The 18320-nt window shown below is 36.3% G+C and overlaps 2 protein-coding genes across 3 annotated transcripts in view; one reads left to right on the top strand and one right to left on the bottom strand.

Moving 5' to 3' along the window:
- b4galt2 (UDP-Gal:betaGlcNAc beta 1,4- galactosyltransferase, polypeptide 2) overlaps positions 1-12281 on the top strand; it is a 104988-nt gene extending 92707 nt beyond the window's left edge. Inside the window, exons 6-8 of one of the 2 annotated variants that reach the window (XR_013797689.1) lie at positions 1316-1420; positions 7632-11368; positions 11921-12281. Coding sequence is in view for 1 of the 2 variants with exons in the window: in XM_079613299.1 (XP_079469425.1) it covers positions 1316-1420; positions 7632-7782 (256 nt within the window). In the remaining variant the exon portion in view is untranslated. Of the gene's footprint in view, positions 1-1315; positions 1421-7631; positions 11369-11920 lie in introns of those variants that run through there. The other variant, XM_079613299.1, reaches the window with a different exon arrangement.
- A 691-nt stretch (positions 12282-12972) lies between these two features.
- On the bottom strand, positions 12973-17916 carry LOC306998898 (von Willebrand factor C domain-containing protein 2-like). The gene is made up of 3 exons (XM_079613300.1): positions 17379-17916; positions 15354-15483; positions 12973-14072 (listed from the first exon to the last, which is right to left on the bottom strand). Exons 1-3 carry the CDS (start codon positions 17727-17729, stop codon positions 13897-13899), a joined length of 657 nt encoding a protein of 218 aa, XP_079469426.1. The 5' UTR covers positions 17730-17916; the 3' UTR covers positions 12973-13896.
- Between the last annotated feature and the right edge of the window lie 404 nt (positions 17917-18320).

The raw sequence follows: 18320 nt of genomic DNA, 5'->3' as shown, positions 1-18320 counted from the left end.
TGTGGAGCTGCGTGGTCTGACTGCTCTCTTAAGCAAACATTCCCGACTCAGTTCTCGGCTACTGACTTGTTTTGCTTTGTTTTTCTTATTCTGCCTAGTTTTCTGCTCATTTGACATTTTCTGGCATTCGTGTGGGTTAACGAGTCTTTGATTAGCTAAAGCTGCTTGATGTTCATTGTTTGTTAATTAGTGAAAGCCTCAAGTCACTGATAGTAAAGTCGGTCTACTTCAATACCAAATAAGAACCAAATGATCTTTAAAAATAGTACAAATTATTATTATTATTAACAACAAAAATTTTCAGTTATTATTAAAAAGTCCAAAACAAAAATAAGAATTGTTAATGTAAAAAAAAATTTTTTTTATTATTGTGACCAATTCTTAATTATTACTAAAAAGTCCACAATAACAATAATAATTTGACCCTTGACCACAAAACCACATGTGTAATTTTTAAAACCACCAAAAAGTCACATGGGTAATTTTTTTTAAAATTGAGATTTATACATCATCTGAAAGCTGAATAAATACGCCTTCTGTTTGGTTTAATAGAATAGGAACATTTTTGACAGAGGTACAACTATTTGAAAATCTGCAAAAAAAATCTAAACATTGAGAAAATCGCCTTTAAAATTGTCCATTTATGTTCGCGATTGTGCTGCATTCTCTCACACACACAAAAAAAATGTGGTAGGAATTATGGTAGGAAATTTACTAAATATCTTCATGGAACATGATCTTTACTTAATATCCTAATGATTTTTGGCATAAAAGAAAAATTTATAATTTTGACCCATACAATGTATTGTTGGCTATTGCCACGAATATACCCATGTGACTGGTTTTGTGGTCCAGGGTCACATATATTAACATCAATAACAAATAATTGTTGTTAATATTATCATCATTATTATTAACAATTCTGAATTAGTATTAAAATGTTTTTAACAACCATTATTATTATTCAAATGTTTTGTTGTATTATTTGTGTTGCATGGTTGTTAGTTTATTTGGGGTTAGTTTTTTTATGTCCAAAGGACAATGACAGCAAGATGGATATAGCACTGTATGTAAGTTCTTCATCAATTTTTGTACATACTTTGAATGTGTTTGAACATACTTGTGAAGGTAGACACAAAAGAAAAAGACAGAAAGTGTTTGTAATTTGAACTGGGTGATTCTGTCTCTCCTCTAAACAACGACTATGACAGTCATTGGACGATGTTGTGAGTGCGTGAGGCCAATCAGTCAGTCGATATGAAACTAATATACGCTAACTATAATTTTTCTCTATTGTTATCCCCCTTTCTGTCAGAATCACACTAAATGGGATGAAAGTGTCTCGGCCTGACGTGAGAATCGGCCGCTACAGGATGATCAAGCATGAGAGAGACAAGCACAATGAGCCAAACCCCCAGAGGTAAGACCCTATTCTCCTGCCACCTCATCGCTGAGCCTGAGAAGCGCTGTTAGGAAGTGTTAAATCACACCACTTACAGTATCCTATTCTTCTGACTTATATTGATCTTAAACACAGCAGAACCCTTTGCACTGCACATATAAGACATTGCTTGATATTACTGACATTTTACAGTCTTCAGGCAGATTGTATTCTTGCAATTACCTTCGCTGCTCCAAACACCATCATGGCAAGTTTTGTTGAGGAACAGGATTGTCTGTCTGGTCTACCAACTTAGGTCAGCACCAAACCAGCAATAACCAGCCTAGACCTAGAGTTATCATTCAAATTATTGCTGTGCTATTTTGCTTCATTAACATAATGTAACATTCAATTAATGTTTGTAATTGACGGTTAAAGGGAGATATGTTTTATTAATATTAAGTTAAAAAAATGATAGTACATCCTTGTTTATATCTTGAAAGAATTACTGATAAAAATTAGATTTTGTTTTCAGTGATAAAGAACAAAGAAGAATTAAACTATTTGAATTAAGACATACTGTTGAAGAAAATATGATATTGTAGAGTAGGAATGTGAGCTCACAATATTTGATTACAAGCATCAAATCAGAATATTACAATTTTACTGTTCTGACACAGACCATCAATGATTAAAACAGCATTTATAATATATATACTGTATGTGTCAACAGCGCCACTGGCTAGTGGTTTTCCAAAGTTATTAGCAACTCAGCATTTTTACTGGCCACAATTTTGACATCGATACCATGGGGTAAAACTGCCATATAGATATTTTTAATATTATCTCATAATTTGGCAGCAGCAGGTATATTAGGCTGCTGTCACTTTAAGACCTGAAACACAGATCCATTATACTGTTACACATGCATGTTCTTTCTCAACTGTTTATGTTCACTTAAAACATAACTCACTGTATTTACGTGTACTAGCAATAAGCAGCGAAACAGTACTGAGAGGCGGTTTTATGTGCGTGCACTTTATGTGTGAGCCTCTAAAAAATTTCACACTTTATGTGTGAAAAATGGCCTCTAAAAATTGGAATTGCACTAAACTGCAACCATTCAGGACAAACAAATCGCACAAAAAATAATTCCTCATAATGATATGGAAGGGTAAAGAGGCTGCACATCGAGCACAACTTCTTCAGAAACAAGCCGATCTCACTATCTGTCGCAGCAACAACTATTTATGCTTTCTTGGTCATAAGTCTATCTGCATGCACCTGAAACTCATTGCTGGCCAGCCTCCTCCAACAATTTACTGTAAGACGGTAAACTAAACCAATTAATGTGATATCCTGTATGTTTTAATGTTTATATTTATTTTTCAAAATATTAAGAAATGTGGCTAAAATTTATACAAATAATTATTATTATTATTATATTATATTTTACACATTGACAGTTAAAAGGATATTTTTGTTGACAAAAAAATCATAATTTTATTTAGTAAAATATGACAGACAACATGAAACATTGCCTAAACGTAAGAAACATTTTTGTCAAAAGAAAAATAAGCTATGAGGATGTAATAACAGTGAACATTGCAGTAGCTGTAATAATCCACAGTTAGTCACTCATTATAATTGCTAGTTTGGTACATTGCAAAATTTGTCCAGCTTTTGTCACTCAATTATCTGGGGCTACAAAAATGTTCTTTTTAAGATGCATTCAGTCTTCTAAATATGATTGTGTGTGTGTGTGTTAATGCCAGCTGGCGGAGGTTCTCAATGCTTGAATAGCTCAGACGTCACCGTGTGTAAAATAGCCCAATCAATGAGTCGATAAGCCCATCCGTGGACGGTGGGCTGCGAGCCAGATTGTTCCCAGGTAGAAAAGCTTCACAGCGGAGAAACTAATTGCAAAACGATTCCTGCAGTTGCAGGTTGGTCCACTCTTTCTTGGTGGTTGTCAATCTTGGGAAAGCTTTGAGCGAAATGGCAAGACAGAAGCAAAAGAAATGCCATTAAAAGTTAGGATTGGTCTTTTCTCTGGTAGGTTTCACTCAGCTCTCACTGCAAAGATAAGAGTCAGTGATTTATTCTCTTTTGCTCAGTTTCATTCTTATTCTTTTTTTCCCTTGATCTCTCTTTCTCATTCACTCACTGTCTCTCTATTTATGTCTCACTCTCCCTCATTCTTTTTGTCTTTTTTCCTACAAGTGGCTCAGACAATTGAAGTAATGAGCGCGGCCCACCCAGAGAGCCACGAGCGCATGCTAAACTCAATTTCACTGGAGAGGACATAAGAACACGGTTAGAAATGAATGAGGTGTCTTTGCTGAAGTTAATGAATTGAAACATGTCACGCTAAAGTAGGCCTGTTGTCGCAGACAGGTCGTTTGTTTGTGTTCTGTCTCAAACAGGTAAAATGATGCAGTTTCGATAGCATAGATCCACCTTCAGTACAATCATCAGACCGGAAAATGCGCCCTTTATTGTTCGCTGAAACATTTATTTTATGCTGTTCAATTAACCCAGGGCTGCTCTATCAAAACCTTGCAGGAGTAAGCAGGATACAGATACAATGCAGGTTATATATATATATAAGGGGCCGTACAAGCCAATATCCATTCTTTACTGTCACACACATACATTCTACTTTCATACATTTCATTCTCCTGTACATATACAGTACAGTATATAAACGATTTTAAAATGTTTTTGAAAAGTCTCTTATGATCACCAAGGCTGCATTTATTTGATCAAAAATACTGTACAAACTATAATATTTTGAAATATTATTACAATTTAAATGAACGCTGATTTGGTGCTCAAGAAACATTTAATATTATTATTTATAAAAAGTTTTTGCTGATTGATATTTGTGTTGACACCGAGATGCACCACTTAAACGTGTGGGGTATGTACAATTTTTCTTATATTTTTTTATTAAAATGATTTCATTATTAAAATTAAAATTTAATCATTTAAATTAATACTTTGATTCAGCAAGGAATCATTAAATTGATCAAAAGAGACAGTAAAGACAATTATAATGATACAAAACAAATTCTATTTCAAATAAATGCTGTTTCTTTTCATGGTAGAATCCTGAAAGATTTAAAAAAAAAACATTAATATTTCACAATATTACTGTTTTTACTGTATTTTTTGATTAAATAAATCTAGCCTTGATGAGAATAAGAGACTTCTTTCAAAAACATAAAAATCCTACAGACCCCAAGTTATATAGTTACACAATTTTACAGCAGTTTTATTTTGGCGTTAGTCAGAAAAGCTCCATTTAAGTGTACAAAATAAGTGGGCTATCCGTGTGATGATGAACATCCACAGACCGACACAGACGTGGGCACTGCGGCTCGATGACAATCAATATATCAGGAAGTGCGGTTTGAGATTGATGGATCTCAACCGCATCTCTGAAACACTCCCTTACTCTGCCAGGGCTGATATAACACACACAGACATGCATCAGTGTAGGTGGTAGAGTCACAACTCATCTGGGCATCTGATTAATAATTGATTAGCGCCATAACTAGAATAATGGGAAGTCATTTAGAGTATGATCCCTTCCTCTCTAGATTTTATTGCCTCCATTAGAGACTTGTGGGGATTATTCTAAGATGGCTCGTTTGTACGTGATAAGAGGTTTAGTCTCAAACCTAACAGCCTTTTAAAGTTGTGCAGGAAATTTGATAAAAGAAAGCTGATTTGGAAAATACTGTGGATTACTGACATTTATTTATGCAGCTCTTTCAAGCATTACTTTTACACAGGAAGTATGAAAAATGTGAATATGTATAGGATTTTGCCTCATTTCCCCTGTAATATGTCTATAACTATAGGGTGGACAATGGATTTATGTAGCTTCATCTTGCATTAAGTAGTTATACATTTATTCTTCAGAGTCTTGTCTTTTTAATGACATTTTTGCACCTCAAATGATCACTTTTCACCAAATTTCTCTTTAACATGTTTCGTATGAGGCTTTTTTTTGTTTTGTTTATTTATAGGTATTATTGGTCGATATTGGATATTTAATTGTGCATTTCATTTTATGTACATGTATTCTGAAATGCTCAATTAATATCTCAAATAAATGCTGTTCTTTTGAACTTTCTATTCATTAAAGAATGTAAAAAAGTATTACTGTTTCCACAAAAATATTAAGCAGCACAACTGTGTTCAACATTGATAATAAGAAAAATTGTATGGTATTGGTCGATTTTGGATATTTAATGTCTTTACTGTCACTTTTGAATAATTTAATGTATCCTCACTGAATTAAATTATACATTTCTTTCAAAAACAATCTTACCGACCTCAAACTATAAACAGTAATATATATTTTTATATAGGGAAGCTGATACTTCTGCATCATTTAGGTTGTGGTAACGTCAAGTTCCTTCCCGGCACTTTAAGTTTTGTTTTATTTTCCTGTCACACAGGTTTAGGTCATTTGTTTTTTAGACATACTTCATGGATTAAATAGCTGCGTTTGCCAAGTGCACCGTTTTTAAAAAGAGTTGCTAGAATTGATGAATGGGTGCCCTCTCCTCAGCTCTGTTACTGCCACAGCCGTCTTTGTTTGGTCAATCTGCAGAAGAGCATCAACCTCCATAATGAGACTCTATGCTTGCCGGAGGAACTGTGCTACTATTCATCAACCTTCCCCAGATTAGTTAGTGCTGCCGCACACTGGTCCGCATGAATATTAATTCTAGTTGAGTGTGAGCCCTCTCAAATACACCAATTTCATTCAAGCAGTGTACATAAATCATTATCTGCAGACTCTCTAATATTCTTTGTGGTACCTACACTGATATGGAAGTTGATTGCGTCGCATAAATCAAGCTACCCTTTAACGGACAACTTGAACACTCTTCCTACTTTTGTGGCATTTTTCAGAGCAAGTGTCCTGTTTATTAAGTACAGTTCTTCATATGCGGCTAAGGCAGAAATGTTGAAATTAATATCATTTAAAGTGTCTTAAGGGATGGGAGGTTAAGATGTAATATAAAACACTGGGGAAGCACAGCTCCTGAATACTCCTCTACTTTGCTTTTAGCTGAGCTCATTGAACTTAAGGAACCTCTCATTTTATTGATAAACCACAGGAGTCTCATATGCTAATATCTCTTTTTTTTTCTTATTCCAGAGCCCAAACCAAAATGCTCCTTTTCTCTGCTGTATTAAATTGTAAAAACTTGTTATATTGCATAAGTGTTGGAAAATGTTCAATGTGGGTCATACAAATTATGATTGTTTTGATGCATGATAAATGTGATCCATTTGTTTTTGTTTCTTTGAGAGTGATGCTCTGTGCACTTTTATAAATGTTATTTCCCCCCCTGCTGGTTGACATTGGTATAACCCTATGTAAGTGCTCTGTACTATGATACTTACATTTTTTGACATTATCATTTGGCAGTGACTTAAAAGTATATGTTTTATCAGTATGACACTTTTTGAAAGTTAGACCAAGGAGCTGGCTTTACTAGCTCTATGCTGTGGCAGTTGAGCATTTGAACATGCATTTGGCATGAGACCCGAACCTTGCCAAGGGAATAGTCGACCAAAGACATGGTGTTATTTTCCTTAAAACATGAAGAATTTTTTTTTTTAAAGAATCTTTACATATCTTTTCCAGTGAGTATGGACTGTCAAACTCCAAAACGACAAAAAAAAGCAATATAAAAAATATTACGACTTGTACGCTATACCCCATGTTTTCTGAAGCCAAATGATGTTTTTGTGTTATAAATAGACCCAAAATCAATGCTTTTATCTGATAACCTTTATCTTCAGCTCTGAAATCAATGTTGGCACCTATGGAGCAGGTCATGGTGTTTAGTTACAAGACAGGAGAACCGGTGTCATTGAGATTATTGACTTCCAACATGCGCCAAGGCTGCCATATTTAATTTGAGAGCTGCAGATTAAGGAGATTACTTTTGTTATTTCACAGAAAAAAATAGGGGTACAACACCTTGTCACTGGGGCAGTTGACTTTGTATCTTATCAACCCCTAAAAGTGGCATATAGATAAAAAAAAATCAAACTTCAAACCAAGCTGTTGTACTGTACCACTAAAGGTAAAATATTTTCACATTTTCTCTTTTCTCAGAGTTCATCAAGTCCAGTTTGAGCCCTTTGTGGGTTTTTTAAATCCATCTTAAATCCATGGCATAGCTAATACGGTTTGTATTTCTTCTTCCTTCTCTAGGTTCAGTAAGATCCAGAACACCAAGAACACCATGAGGAAAGATGGGATCAGCTCGCTGATGTACAGAGTGGTGTCTGTGAAGAAGTATCCGCTCTATACCAACATTTCCGTAGAGATCGGCAAGCCTCCTCCCAGACCCTTCAAAGGATAGAAAGCTACCAGGTCTTGACCGAGAGACCATGACCTTGCTAAAGTTCAGCACACACACGCGCACACACACAAACTCTGCCCAGGGTCACCTTCCTATGATACAGCAGTGATATGCTGGATAGTTCTCAGGAATACATGGAAGCTTGTTGTGGATTCGTATCCTGATCCAGATCGAGATGTGCACACGGTGTCCGGAGGGACAGAAACATCATCGTTATACCCCAAAGGCTGTTGTTTTTTCAGACCTTGAGGATCAATACAAGCTTTTAGGCTGTTAGAGGGAGGACTGTTCAGTTCTGGTTGTGGTGAGTAACTTCTGAAGATGATCTACAAAGAACTGCTTGGTCACTTGATGTAAGTCAGTCAGAACATGCTGTACATTTCAAAAGCGAATGTGTCTTTGTACCTGCGATGCTTGCAGTGTTCAAATCTCTTCTTTCGTATCACAGATGTTGGTGGATCATGTGAGGTTGATAAATTGGTGCTTGAAGTTGGCTCTTTGGATTGTGTCTCTATCTCTTGCGCTCTCTTTTATTTTGAATCGTCTCTTGGGACTAAGCTGAATTTCGTCAACCATGAAAACACTTCTCGCCATTTCTGAGGATGATACCCTCGTCGCGGTGTTATCATGGGAAACCCGGGGGACTATTATGTAATGTGATTAGACTGGATCTGGACTAGTCCTACAAGCACATGACTGTGTCAGTCAATATGGTCCAAGTGGATCGTCACTGCAGATCCTCTGGCTGCTGTGTAGATGCCCGGAGAAACGGCAAGAACTTTCGCTTGGAGATAGAGGAGCTTCTGTAGAAGTTACTGATGATCAAACCTTTGTATCTATCACCACCTGCTCAAAACTGACTGTGCTACAAGCCACTCTCTCTCTCTGTTTACTTTCATTTGCCTCAAAGATTCATATTTAGACCTGTCATATATCAATGCTTTCTTTTTAAAAACTTGAAGGATGAAGTTAGTTATGAGTGCATTGATCAAATAATGCCCATACCGTTCAGTCTTAGAGTATCGCACCTCTTTTGAGGATCATTTACAGAGGCTATATATAAATGATGGTTTGATATTTCCAATATCATAAAATATTCACCCAGGGTCCAAAATCAACCTTTTGCCACACCTGCCAATTTGAGTGAATTGAGAACATTTACAGACCACAATTATGTCTTTCTGGCCATGAATTAATATTGGCAATTTTTTACAAGAACATTATTGTCCCTTGGACAAAGGAATTATTTTAGATTTTTTTAGCATATTTGTGAAAGCACAGATCATTAGAAGCTGAATTCAGCCTTTGTTGATTTGTAGAAATGTCATAGGTCAAGACCTATTTTACTTAAATGTTTCTTCCTTCATGTTTTTGTTGTGGTATATACTATATCTTAATGTGTAGAGTATTGGGAGATTTTTTTTATTAAATTAATACTTTAATTCAGTATTATTATATATTTTTTGAGTACCAAATCAGCATACTAGAGTGATTTCTGAAGGATCTCGTGACACTGAAGACTGTGTCATGGCTGCTAAAAATTCAAATTAATTTCTCAACATTGCTGTTTAACTGTATTTTTAATAAAATAAATGCAATCTTGGTGAGCATTTTTATCAAAAACAAGAGATTTTGATCAAAAACATATATATTTTTTTTTAATCTTACTGACCCCTCACTTTTGAACCATAATTTATTTGTCAAACAAGGAGTTTCGGGAGGACAAAAAACATCATACATAAAAACAAAATCATAAAGGAACATAAGATTGGACTATAGTCTTAATTTTTCATGGTCCTTTTATACTCGCAATTGGCATTTGGCGAATGTTCATTTTGGACCCTGTTATACTTTGAAAACTTGTTTTACAGTTCCTTATTCCTTCTTACCATTTTATTTTACTGCCTGAAAACACCAAGCTGATGCCTTCAGATGTTTTATGAGGGGTAAATGTGAGGGGAGTACTATCTATTTTTTCTCTCTTATCGGCTTTCCTGCGCAGTGTGTGGACGTTCTTTTGTGCTATCAACGATTACTTCAGCCCAGCACAGAGGAAGTCATTAATGAGAGCCCAGCCACTCTCCCTGACCTTTTTCAAATACACATTTCCTCTTCCTTTCTCCTCATGCCTTTCACTTAAGCCTCACCAACCCATTTCATTTCTGTGTGTGCATTTGTGTTGTCTTAACTGCTGGCCCAAGCAGTCACTGTGTCACATTGGTTTCCTTTTTAAGTATTTCATCACCTCTGTCTCATAGGTGCCGCTACCTGTCAGTTAAAAGTGCATCACTTCTGCCATGCTGTATTTGTACATACACCATCAAGCAAAATATCTGCTAAAACTTACCTGACACAATTTTGCCTTAAGCTCTTTGAATTGTCCTGTATTAATAACATTGAAGATTATGTCTATAGTTTAATTTAAAGAAATATGCCCTCTCTTTGCACATAGTCGAGTATATTCATAACTGTTCTTTGATTATATTCAGTAATATTTACTCTAGCTCTGTGACCTGCATTTAAATGCTCAGAACAGTGTTGCAGAACGCAGTGAATCCTCAAACCTTCGACTCGAATGAGATTTCAAGCCAATATCCATATTAAAAAGACATTATGCTCATCCCGAAATGTCTTGGCAAATGAAAAGGAATCGGTTTCAGTCGGAGCGAGATGAGATTATTTCTTTTTTGGGTTCTTGTATCAAGGCACGTATTAAATTGATGGAGAGAAAAAAATGTTGCTGAGTGCTTGTCATTTACATTATCTTAATTGTTTTAAAAAATGGAATAAAGCAGTCCATATGGTGTAAAGGGAACTAGGTCCAACATATCGGAGAGACATATCAGGCCCTCATTTTTTGGGAAACTTTTTCTTTTTATACAGTACCTCTCAATTTAAAGGTGTACTCAGTAATTTTTTGTTGTTTGCTCAGATTGATATGGCAGTCATCATAGATTTATGCTACTATGACTAGTTTATTTCACAAGTGAAATTGTTCAGTAGGGCAGTTAGATACTGTTCAAAATTTGTTTTTGTTTTTTTCTTCTCATTTTCTTGAATTCATGAATGAATGCAATTGATCAAAAGTGACAATAAATAAAATTTTATTATATAATTGTTTAAATAAATGCTGTTATTTTTAACTTTCTGTTCAAGAATAATGAAAAAAAAGTATCACTGTTAGTGTTTCCACAAAATATTGCACAGCATAATAAGAAATGTTTATTGAGCATGATTTCCAATATGGCTGCAGAAAATGTATCTTTGCCATCACAGGAATAAATTACATTTTAACATGTATTAAAATAGAAAATTTTTATTTTAAATTGTAATATTTCACAGTATTACTGTTTTTGCTGTATTTGTAATAAAATCAATGCAGGCTTTGTGAGAGAGCAAGATATTTATTTTACCTACATATTTATAAAATTACTGAGTGCACCTTTAAGGGCAATGTTCTGAAAAAATGTATATGGCGAAAACTGCATTTTTAAAAGTTAGTCTGGTGATACAATCTATTAATTTGATCTTAATTCTTTTTTATATTGCCCCAGTGGCAAATACGCTGCATTAAAGGACAAGTTCGGTATTTTACACTTAAAGCCCTGTTTACAGATCGTATCTGATGAAATAGAACGGTTAAGATTAAACTTTGGACAGATGCTGCTGTCGCGAGAATTTTAGGTTTATATCGCTTTCCCCCCTCACCCCCACAATGGTTGTCTATGGCCACAGGAAGATTCCTTCCTAAAACACATTAAACTTTCGTTTACAAAGACGTGAAACTCACCGAGTGGTCAGGGGTGTTCACTGATACAGTCCCAAAAAAAAATCGCTGAAAAAGATGCATTCCAACAGGTTTTATCGTAGTTTTTGTCCAACTCCATGACTTGTATTAAATGTGCTGAGTGAGGTGCGGTATTACTCCGCCGCTTGAGTGTCTATTATTCAAGCTCTCAACGGAAGAATCACGGGTGTGACACGTTTGGCAAAATAGGTCCTAAATAAACCTAAAATTCTCGCGACAGCAGCATGTGTCCAAATTTTAATCTTAACCGTTCTATTTCATCAGATACGATCTGTAAACAGGGCTTTAAGTGTAAAATACCGAACTTGTCCTTTAAAGTCTACAATATAGATATATGCTTTCGATAATATTATAAATGTTTTATTGCCGTTTATAAAAGTATATACATTCATACAATCATCTTATTGTTCCATCCATACGCTTTTCATATTTCTTGTGCTAACAAATGCAATCAAGTGAAGCTTGCACAACTCCCATTACCAACCTTGCGAAGCACAAATGCTGTCCTTGAGATCAGGATGCTATATATTCACAGTTCACTTCAGCGACTCTCGCTTTATAGTTTGCGAAATCACACCAGTGCCACAATGAATGCGCTTTTTATTGTGATGCCATTCTTTTATCTCTCCCTTGGGTCAGCAAACCCTCCCATCCTGAGAACTCTCACGCGCGCGCACACACATACTTACACGTAATGCTCACCCTCTCTCCTTCATCTCCCTTTTTGCCCTCAGTCATTCTCTGGAAAGAACTCCATCTTGTGCTCGATGCTTGTTTTTGTGAGAGAGGGACAGAAGTGGGAAAGTTTTCCACACCTACACTTAAGAAACTACTGACGGCCTCAGGTCTTCATGTCTGGGGCACATTTTTAAAGACTTGCTAGGTTTTTTGTACATTGAATGTCAAAAATACTATATCTTATATAGAATGCATTATGTCATATCAAACAGACTTTTTGTATACAATCAATAAATCTGATGCTACAAGAATTTGATGGTGGGTTACTGGGTTTCTGGACTGGAACGAATGTAGAATGCCATATGTTAATGTTGTTTGAGTGTGCAAAAATATGGAGTTTATAAGAAGACTGTTATGAGGCTAAATGGATCTGAACAAAGTAATAAATCTCATATTTACACCTGATTATTTTAACACCCACCTTTTACCAGCAGCATCAGCCCGAATCACTGCTCTGGGACATGGCAGTTTATTGGAAAGGGAACATCGTATCTCTAAACTGTCAGCCATGTGGAGGAAACTCAATAATATGTTCCTCAAAAAGTTTTTTTTTTTATGTGACAGATGTTGCAATAAACTAGTAGATCTAACATCACAAACACCCTCCAGATTTATATATGGGATAATAAGACAAGACACATAGATCACTTGTGGTTTGTTTTTATTTGTGTACATTCTGTGTCATTGCTGCAAATACAGGCCTCGCAAAAAGTAGCAATTTTCCCACAGCTTTGTGAATGAAGTGTCAGAACAGAAATAAAGCAAAAACGAGTCTGCTTTACTTATACATGATTAATTTATGATAGGTTAGTTTGTTTGTATTTCATGCTACATTAGCCGTTTCCATTCTTGCATGGCAGTAATGTAAGTCTTGAAGTCTGAATGTACTTTGGTTTATGCATTTGAAGCAGAAAACTATATAAACATACACGCTACAGTACTTCAAATCATGTATACTGTGTATATATAAAACAATCACAAAAATTAGCTTAAGAATATCACATCTGCAGGTGCAATTGTGCCCAATGTCAACGTTTTTTAAACAACTGCACTGTAGATATTAAATGGCATATAAACAATGTAATATGCTCACTGTGCTAACCATGCCAAAAAGGTGTCTCAAAAAACTCTATTATCTGGTTCATTAGGGAATATCCCTTAGTAAGTCAAAGCAATATTATACCCACTAAATTTACATTAACAGCTGGAATGTGAAAGGGTTAGTTCACCAAAAAATGTAATTCTGTCATTAATTACTCACCCTCATGTCGTTCCAAAGCCGCAAGATATTTGTTCATCTTCGGAACACAAATAAAGATCTTTTTAATATGAGCGTTTTCTGTTCCTCCATTGACAGCCTACGCAACTACCAAGCCCCAGGAAGGTAGTAAAGACATCATTAAACTAATTAACTAATAATAGACTGTTTCTTAATCATTAAAAACTTGTAGGCTATATATCCTCAACACTTTCATCAGGAATTGTGGTTTAGATATCTGCTGAGTTTTTGTCATCCATTGTATAAATGGGGATGACAGATGACCCCATTTTTGACCTCTTTCCTCAGTTTAGCCCTCATCAGGCTGGCAGTTGCGGACATGGGAACACATTGCCAGACGGTGGCCCTCCCAATAACCTGCATCCTGTTCTTCATGACATCGACATTTAGTACAGGAGTCGACCCACACTGGCTCACCTCCAGGGATCACTTGGGTCCTAGAGGCATTCACGTAACAGTTTGGCCCTGGAACCACAAAGAGAGAGATGATTAATGAAGCCCATTATCTGTAGATAAATGTGAATTATTCCATTCCCCCCGCCCCATCCTATCCTAACAAAGACAGCTATATAAAAGCCATTCATTGGTAGATTTCTCAGACAAGTTGCTAAAGCATTGTTTTGACTCTAACCAGCCCGTAACACTAACTCAACCAATAATGTGAGTTTTGGGATGGGACTACTGTATCTGTTTGACAAACAATGGCAGATCTTGACTTGAGGATCCCAAAAAGACAGTATTTGAAGGCCATCCACATATGATACAATATTTATTCTGGCATGCTCTGAACATTGAAACAATAAAAATTAAGAGAAACTGAGTGTCAATATATTGATTTAACCAAATTTAATTGTGATTTTTTTTTTTATTAAACAATAGTCGTTGAGGGGGTAAATTAAAAATAAATAAATATATTTAGTTTATACATGGTGCATATGTTGTGCTTGTAGTGGTTGCTTTCTGGTCCATGCCAGAAAAGCCCCTCAAGTCTCTCTCCTGTTTTATCATCCGAATTGTAAAAATTGAAATTCAGAATGCTTAGAAAAGTAACAGATCACCTCTCCACAAAAGGCAGCATAACTTCGCGTATCATTCATGTCTGTAGCACAAACTCTGCTAGACAAGCTATGTGGAGAATTTAAATACTTAAGGTCAAGTGTTTTTGCCAAACCTCAGCAAGCCCCACTAATTAGGAAGCCTTAGAGTGTAGATAATGGCACATTGCTTTTTTCTGTTTAATGTTTAAGATAAGGTTTTGAAGTTACTTTAAATTAACTGAAAACTTAATTTAACATTTTCCAACACTGAGGCAATTTGTACGCAACCATTTGAGGAACTGATCATTTATCACATTGGTGAAGTATATGCTTTGATTTATGTGTGTTGTTTTGCTGCCTTATCTTTAGTCTCTGTAAACACTATAATTGCCTTCATACTTCACAGTGTACAGAGAAAACAATACGGTGGAAGGTAAACTCATAAGGAGCGTTATCTTATTTCAGGTGCAGCAACCAGTGTAGCACATGGCCCGGCATCTGAGCCTCCCCATCTGTTATTGAATGAATTATATGAAGATATTACATACAGCATCATTACCAAAGACCAAACACAATTGTGCCCTCCATTTATTTGTGGAGGGAGGCTATGAGAATGTCACACTGCATTAGTCGAGACCGAGGCGATTGCATTGAAGTTTAATCAGCCTTATATGCCAAAGTTTTCTTTAAAATTCTAAAATAACCTTACCATCGATGCACTGAGGGCAGCATATCCCTTTCTGATAGACTGGATTAACACATGGTGGAGGGACGCAGTCTGCTACCTGACAGTGGGCGATGCCGTCGCTGTAACAGGTACATTGATGGCATGCTGAGGGCTGTAAATCAAGTGCAAATCATCAGTTGAAAATAGCTTATCAATCGATGCAATTCCATCAAAAGACATGTATTACTCGATTCTTTCAAAAGGCTTTTTAAACAGAACCAGCAGGACTATCAAATTGCTCGCTTGTATACATAATGCAGACATTTGATGTTGTGCCAATCCAACACTGTGTTTTAACATCCTATAATGTGAAGAATGTGATCAAATTCCACTCCCACACGGCTGTTTAAGTAGGAGCCGCATTACCACCTGTGGCTCAGGCGGTACTGGAGGTTGGGTTAAATGGACTGGAAGAAAATGATGTCAGCTCAGGCAAAGTGTATTCCTTGGAGTCTGTCAGAAGGCTTCAATTTTCCCCTCAGGGATTCCCCATTAGCCATAATAACCAAATCAAGGAGATAATGAAGCACATATAAGCCCCGCTTCTTCCAAGGCTGTGCCACCAGAGATATTTCATTCTTCAATTCCTTAAACAGAGTATTAAATTGCCCTCTGTGCTTCCAGTCTAGTGTGCATCAGATTTGTTCTTCACCTTGACTCAGAACAAAAGAAAGCTACTGTATTAGCTTTTAACTTGCACAATGAATACATATGCATAAGAATGGGTATGTAGGAATTGGCTCAAATCAAACAATTATCTTTCAGAAACAAAGGGCTACTTTTGTTCTGAGTTTGCAAAAAAAAAAAAAAAAATACATCCACCTTAAATGGCAAAGTGGCATAAATAGGCCTAGTGCTGATTTTGCTGTAGAAGATGTTATCAGTGATCTTAGACCTAGTAAATAGGAATGTCTGTTATGGACACTTTTACTGAAGTGCTATTTCATCCCTGAATGAACGAATCGTTCTCCCTTTAAGGAGCATTTCACTAGATGGACCTCAGGAGCTGAACATGTTGCACAAACATCTCCTTTCACTGAACAATGTGCTGATTTGAATATGAAGGGTTGACTGACTCCAAATGCCTACCAACAGATTTCTCAGCCCTGCAGATCTTTGTTAAACTAGATTCATTTAAATAAAGGAAAGGATTCAGTGAACGATTTAATAACACCCTCACTCATTAAACACTCGCTTTGCCACCTACTGGCGCACAGATGTAACCTGCCAAAAGAGTCCCTGAGATTCATTAAAATCTCCACCACTAATGGAGACAATATTAAAGGGATAGTTCACCCAAAAAGGAAAATGTTGTCATTATTTAATACTTAATCAGCTTCAAGTTGCTCCAAACCTGTATGAGTTTGTTTCTTTTGTTGAATACAAAATAAGATATTTGGAATAATGTCGGTAGCCACAGTTGACGTCACCCATTGACTTCCATGGTTAAAACAATATGGAAGTCAATTGTTGCCGTGAACTGTCTGGTGGTTACCCACATTCTTCAAAATATATTCTATTGTGTTCAACAGAAGAAAGAAACAGGTTCGGAACAACATGAGGGTGAGTAAATGATGACAAATGTTTATTTTTTTGGGGTGAACTGTCCATTTAACTTTATTATGAGCCACGTGATGGCGCTACATTTTCTGAATTTTCCTTTTGGGACCAATATCAAACCTTTGAAACAGTTATCATCACCTAGGGAGAAAAAATAAATAGCTAAACGTGGATGGCCTATGGGATTTTTAAACAAACATTGAAAAAAGGGGCCAGTTCACTCATCTTAAAACAATTATTGGCGATGGAATTGTGTATTATTAAACTTTTATTTGGTCACAATGAAGGGCTCGAAAAAGAGCAATTACTGTACAACGAAAAATAGAAAGCAAGACCTAAATCCATCAACTTAACAGTGTAAAAAATATTGTAATTTTGTTACAAAAATATTTGTTTATTTCTATATGTGACCCTTGTATGCAGAGTCTTACAGACACTGAAGTTCACCTGAAAGTGTTGCCCCAGCTCGTAGACTTCTCCCCCGTACTCGCAGCCGATCTTCTCGCATATCGGGCAGCAGTCTTTCGGGTAATGGCTGACGTGGATGCAGGCGACAGGCAGGGATGCGCATTCAGTCCGCGCGCAAGCAGACCCGTCTGTTGTACATTCGCATTGGGTACAATGATCTGAGTCTAAAAAGTACCATTCGCCAACATAATAAACACTGCCGTTCGCCTCACAGGTCGTCTCTTGTTGTCCAGCGCCCGAGAAAGCCACAGCACACTGGCCGCAGATGAGCAGGGTAAGCAAGGCATGAAGAAAACTCCCCGGGGAACCCCAGAGTACAGCCATGCCCATATCACCGAAAACTTCTCAGTCCCAAAACAAGACTTGCAAATAAATAGATATAGCTACGCTATTTTCAATAACGTGCTATTGCACGTCTTTTTAACTAAACTAGATAAAGTTTAAAATACGTTTCATTGTCAGAATGGGCTGTGCGCGCTTTGGATGCAGTTGCGCACAGGGAAAGTTTTACTCCTCCTGGGTTATATTTCAATTTACACGTGACAGCCGAGTACCAGAATATTGATAGGCTGTAGTAGTCTTTCGCTTTTATTGCAGCTTTGTGAGTCTATTGTGAGTTTAAAATGGTTATGTTTGCTTTTACAATCTAAGCTCGTTTTATGCAGTTGTAGCCTACTGTGCATTGTCCGATCTATTTGCTATTAGAGAGGAGGATAACTTTTAGAACAGAACCATATGTTGCAGTGACCACACAATGCTTTGTTTCTACTCTAAATTAAGTTATAGATAGCCTACTTCTATAGTTATAGAAGTCCTACATGCTAATGAATAAAGATGAAAGTTTATTCTATTTTAATAGATCATGTCCATGACAATATAGGCTACCTTCACATCGCCATCTTCACATTTTTAACATGAATG

Source organism: Phoxinus phoxinus, assembly GCF_949152265.1.
Source record: "Phoxinus phoxinus genome assembly, chromosome: 5".
Taxonomy (NCBI): domain Eukaryota; kingdom Metazoa; phylum Chordata; class Actinopteri; order Cypriniformes; family Leuciscidae; genus Phoxinus; species Phoxinus phoxinus.
Note: the sequence above shows the minus strand (reverse complement) of the source record. Positions and strands in the feature narration are given on the sequence as shown.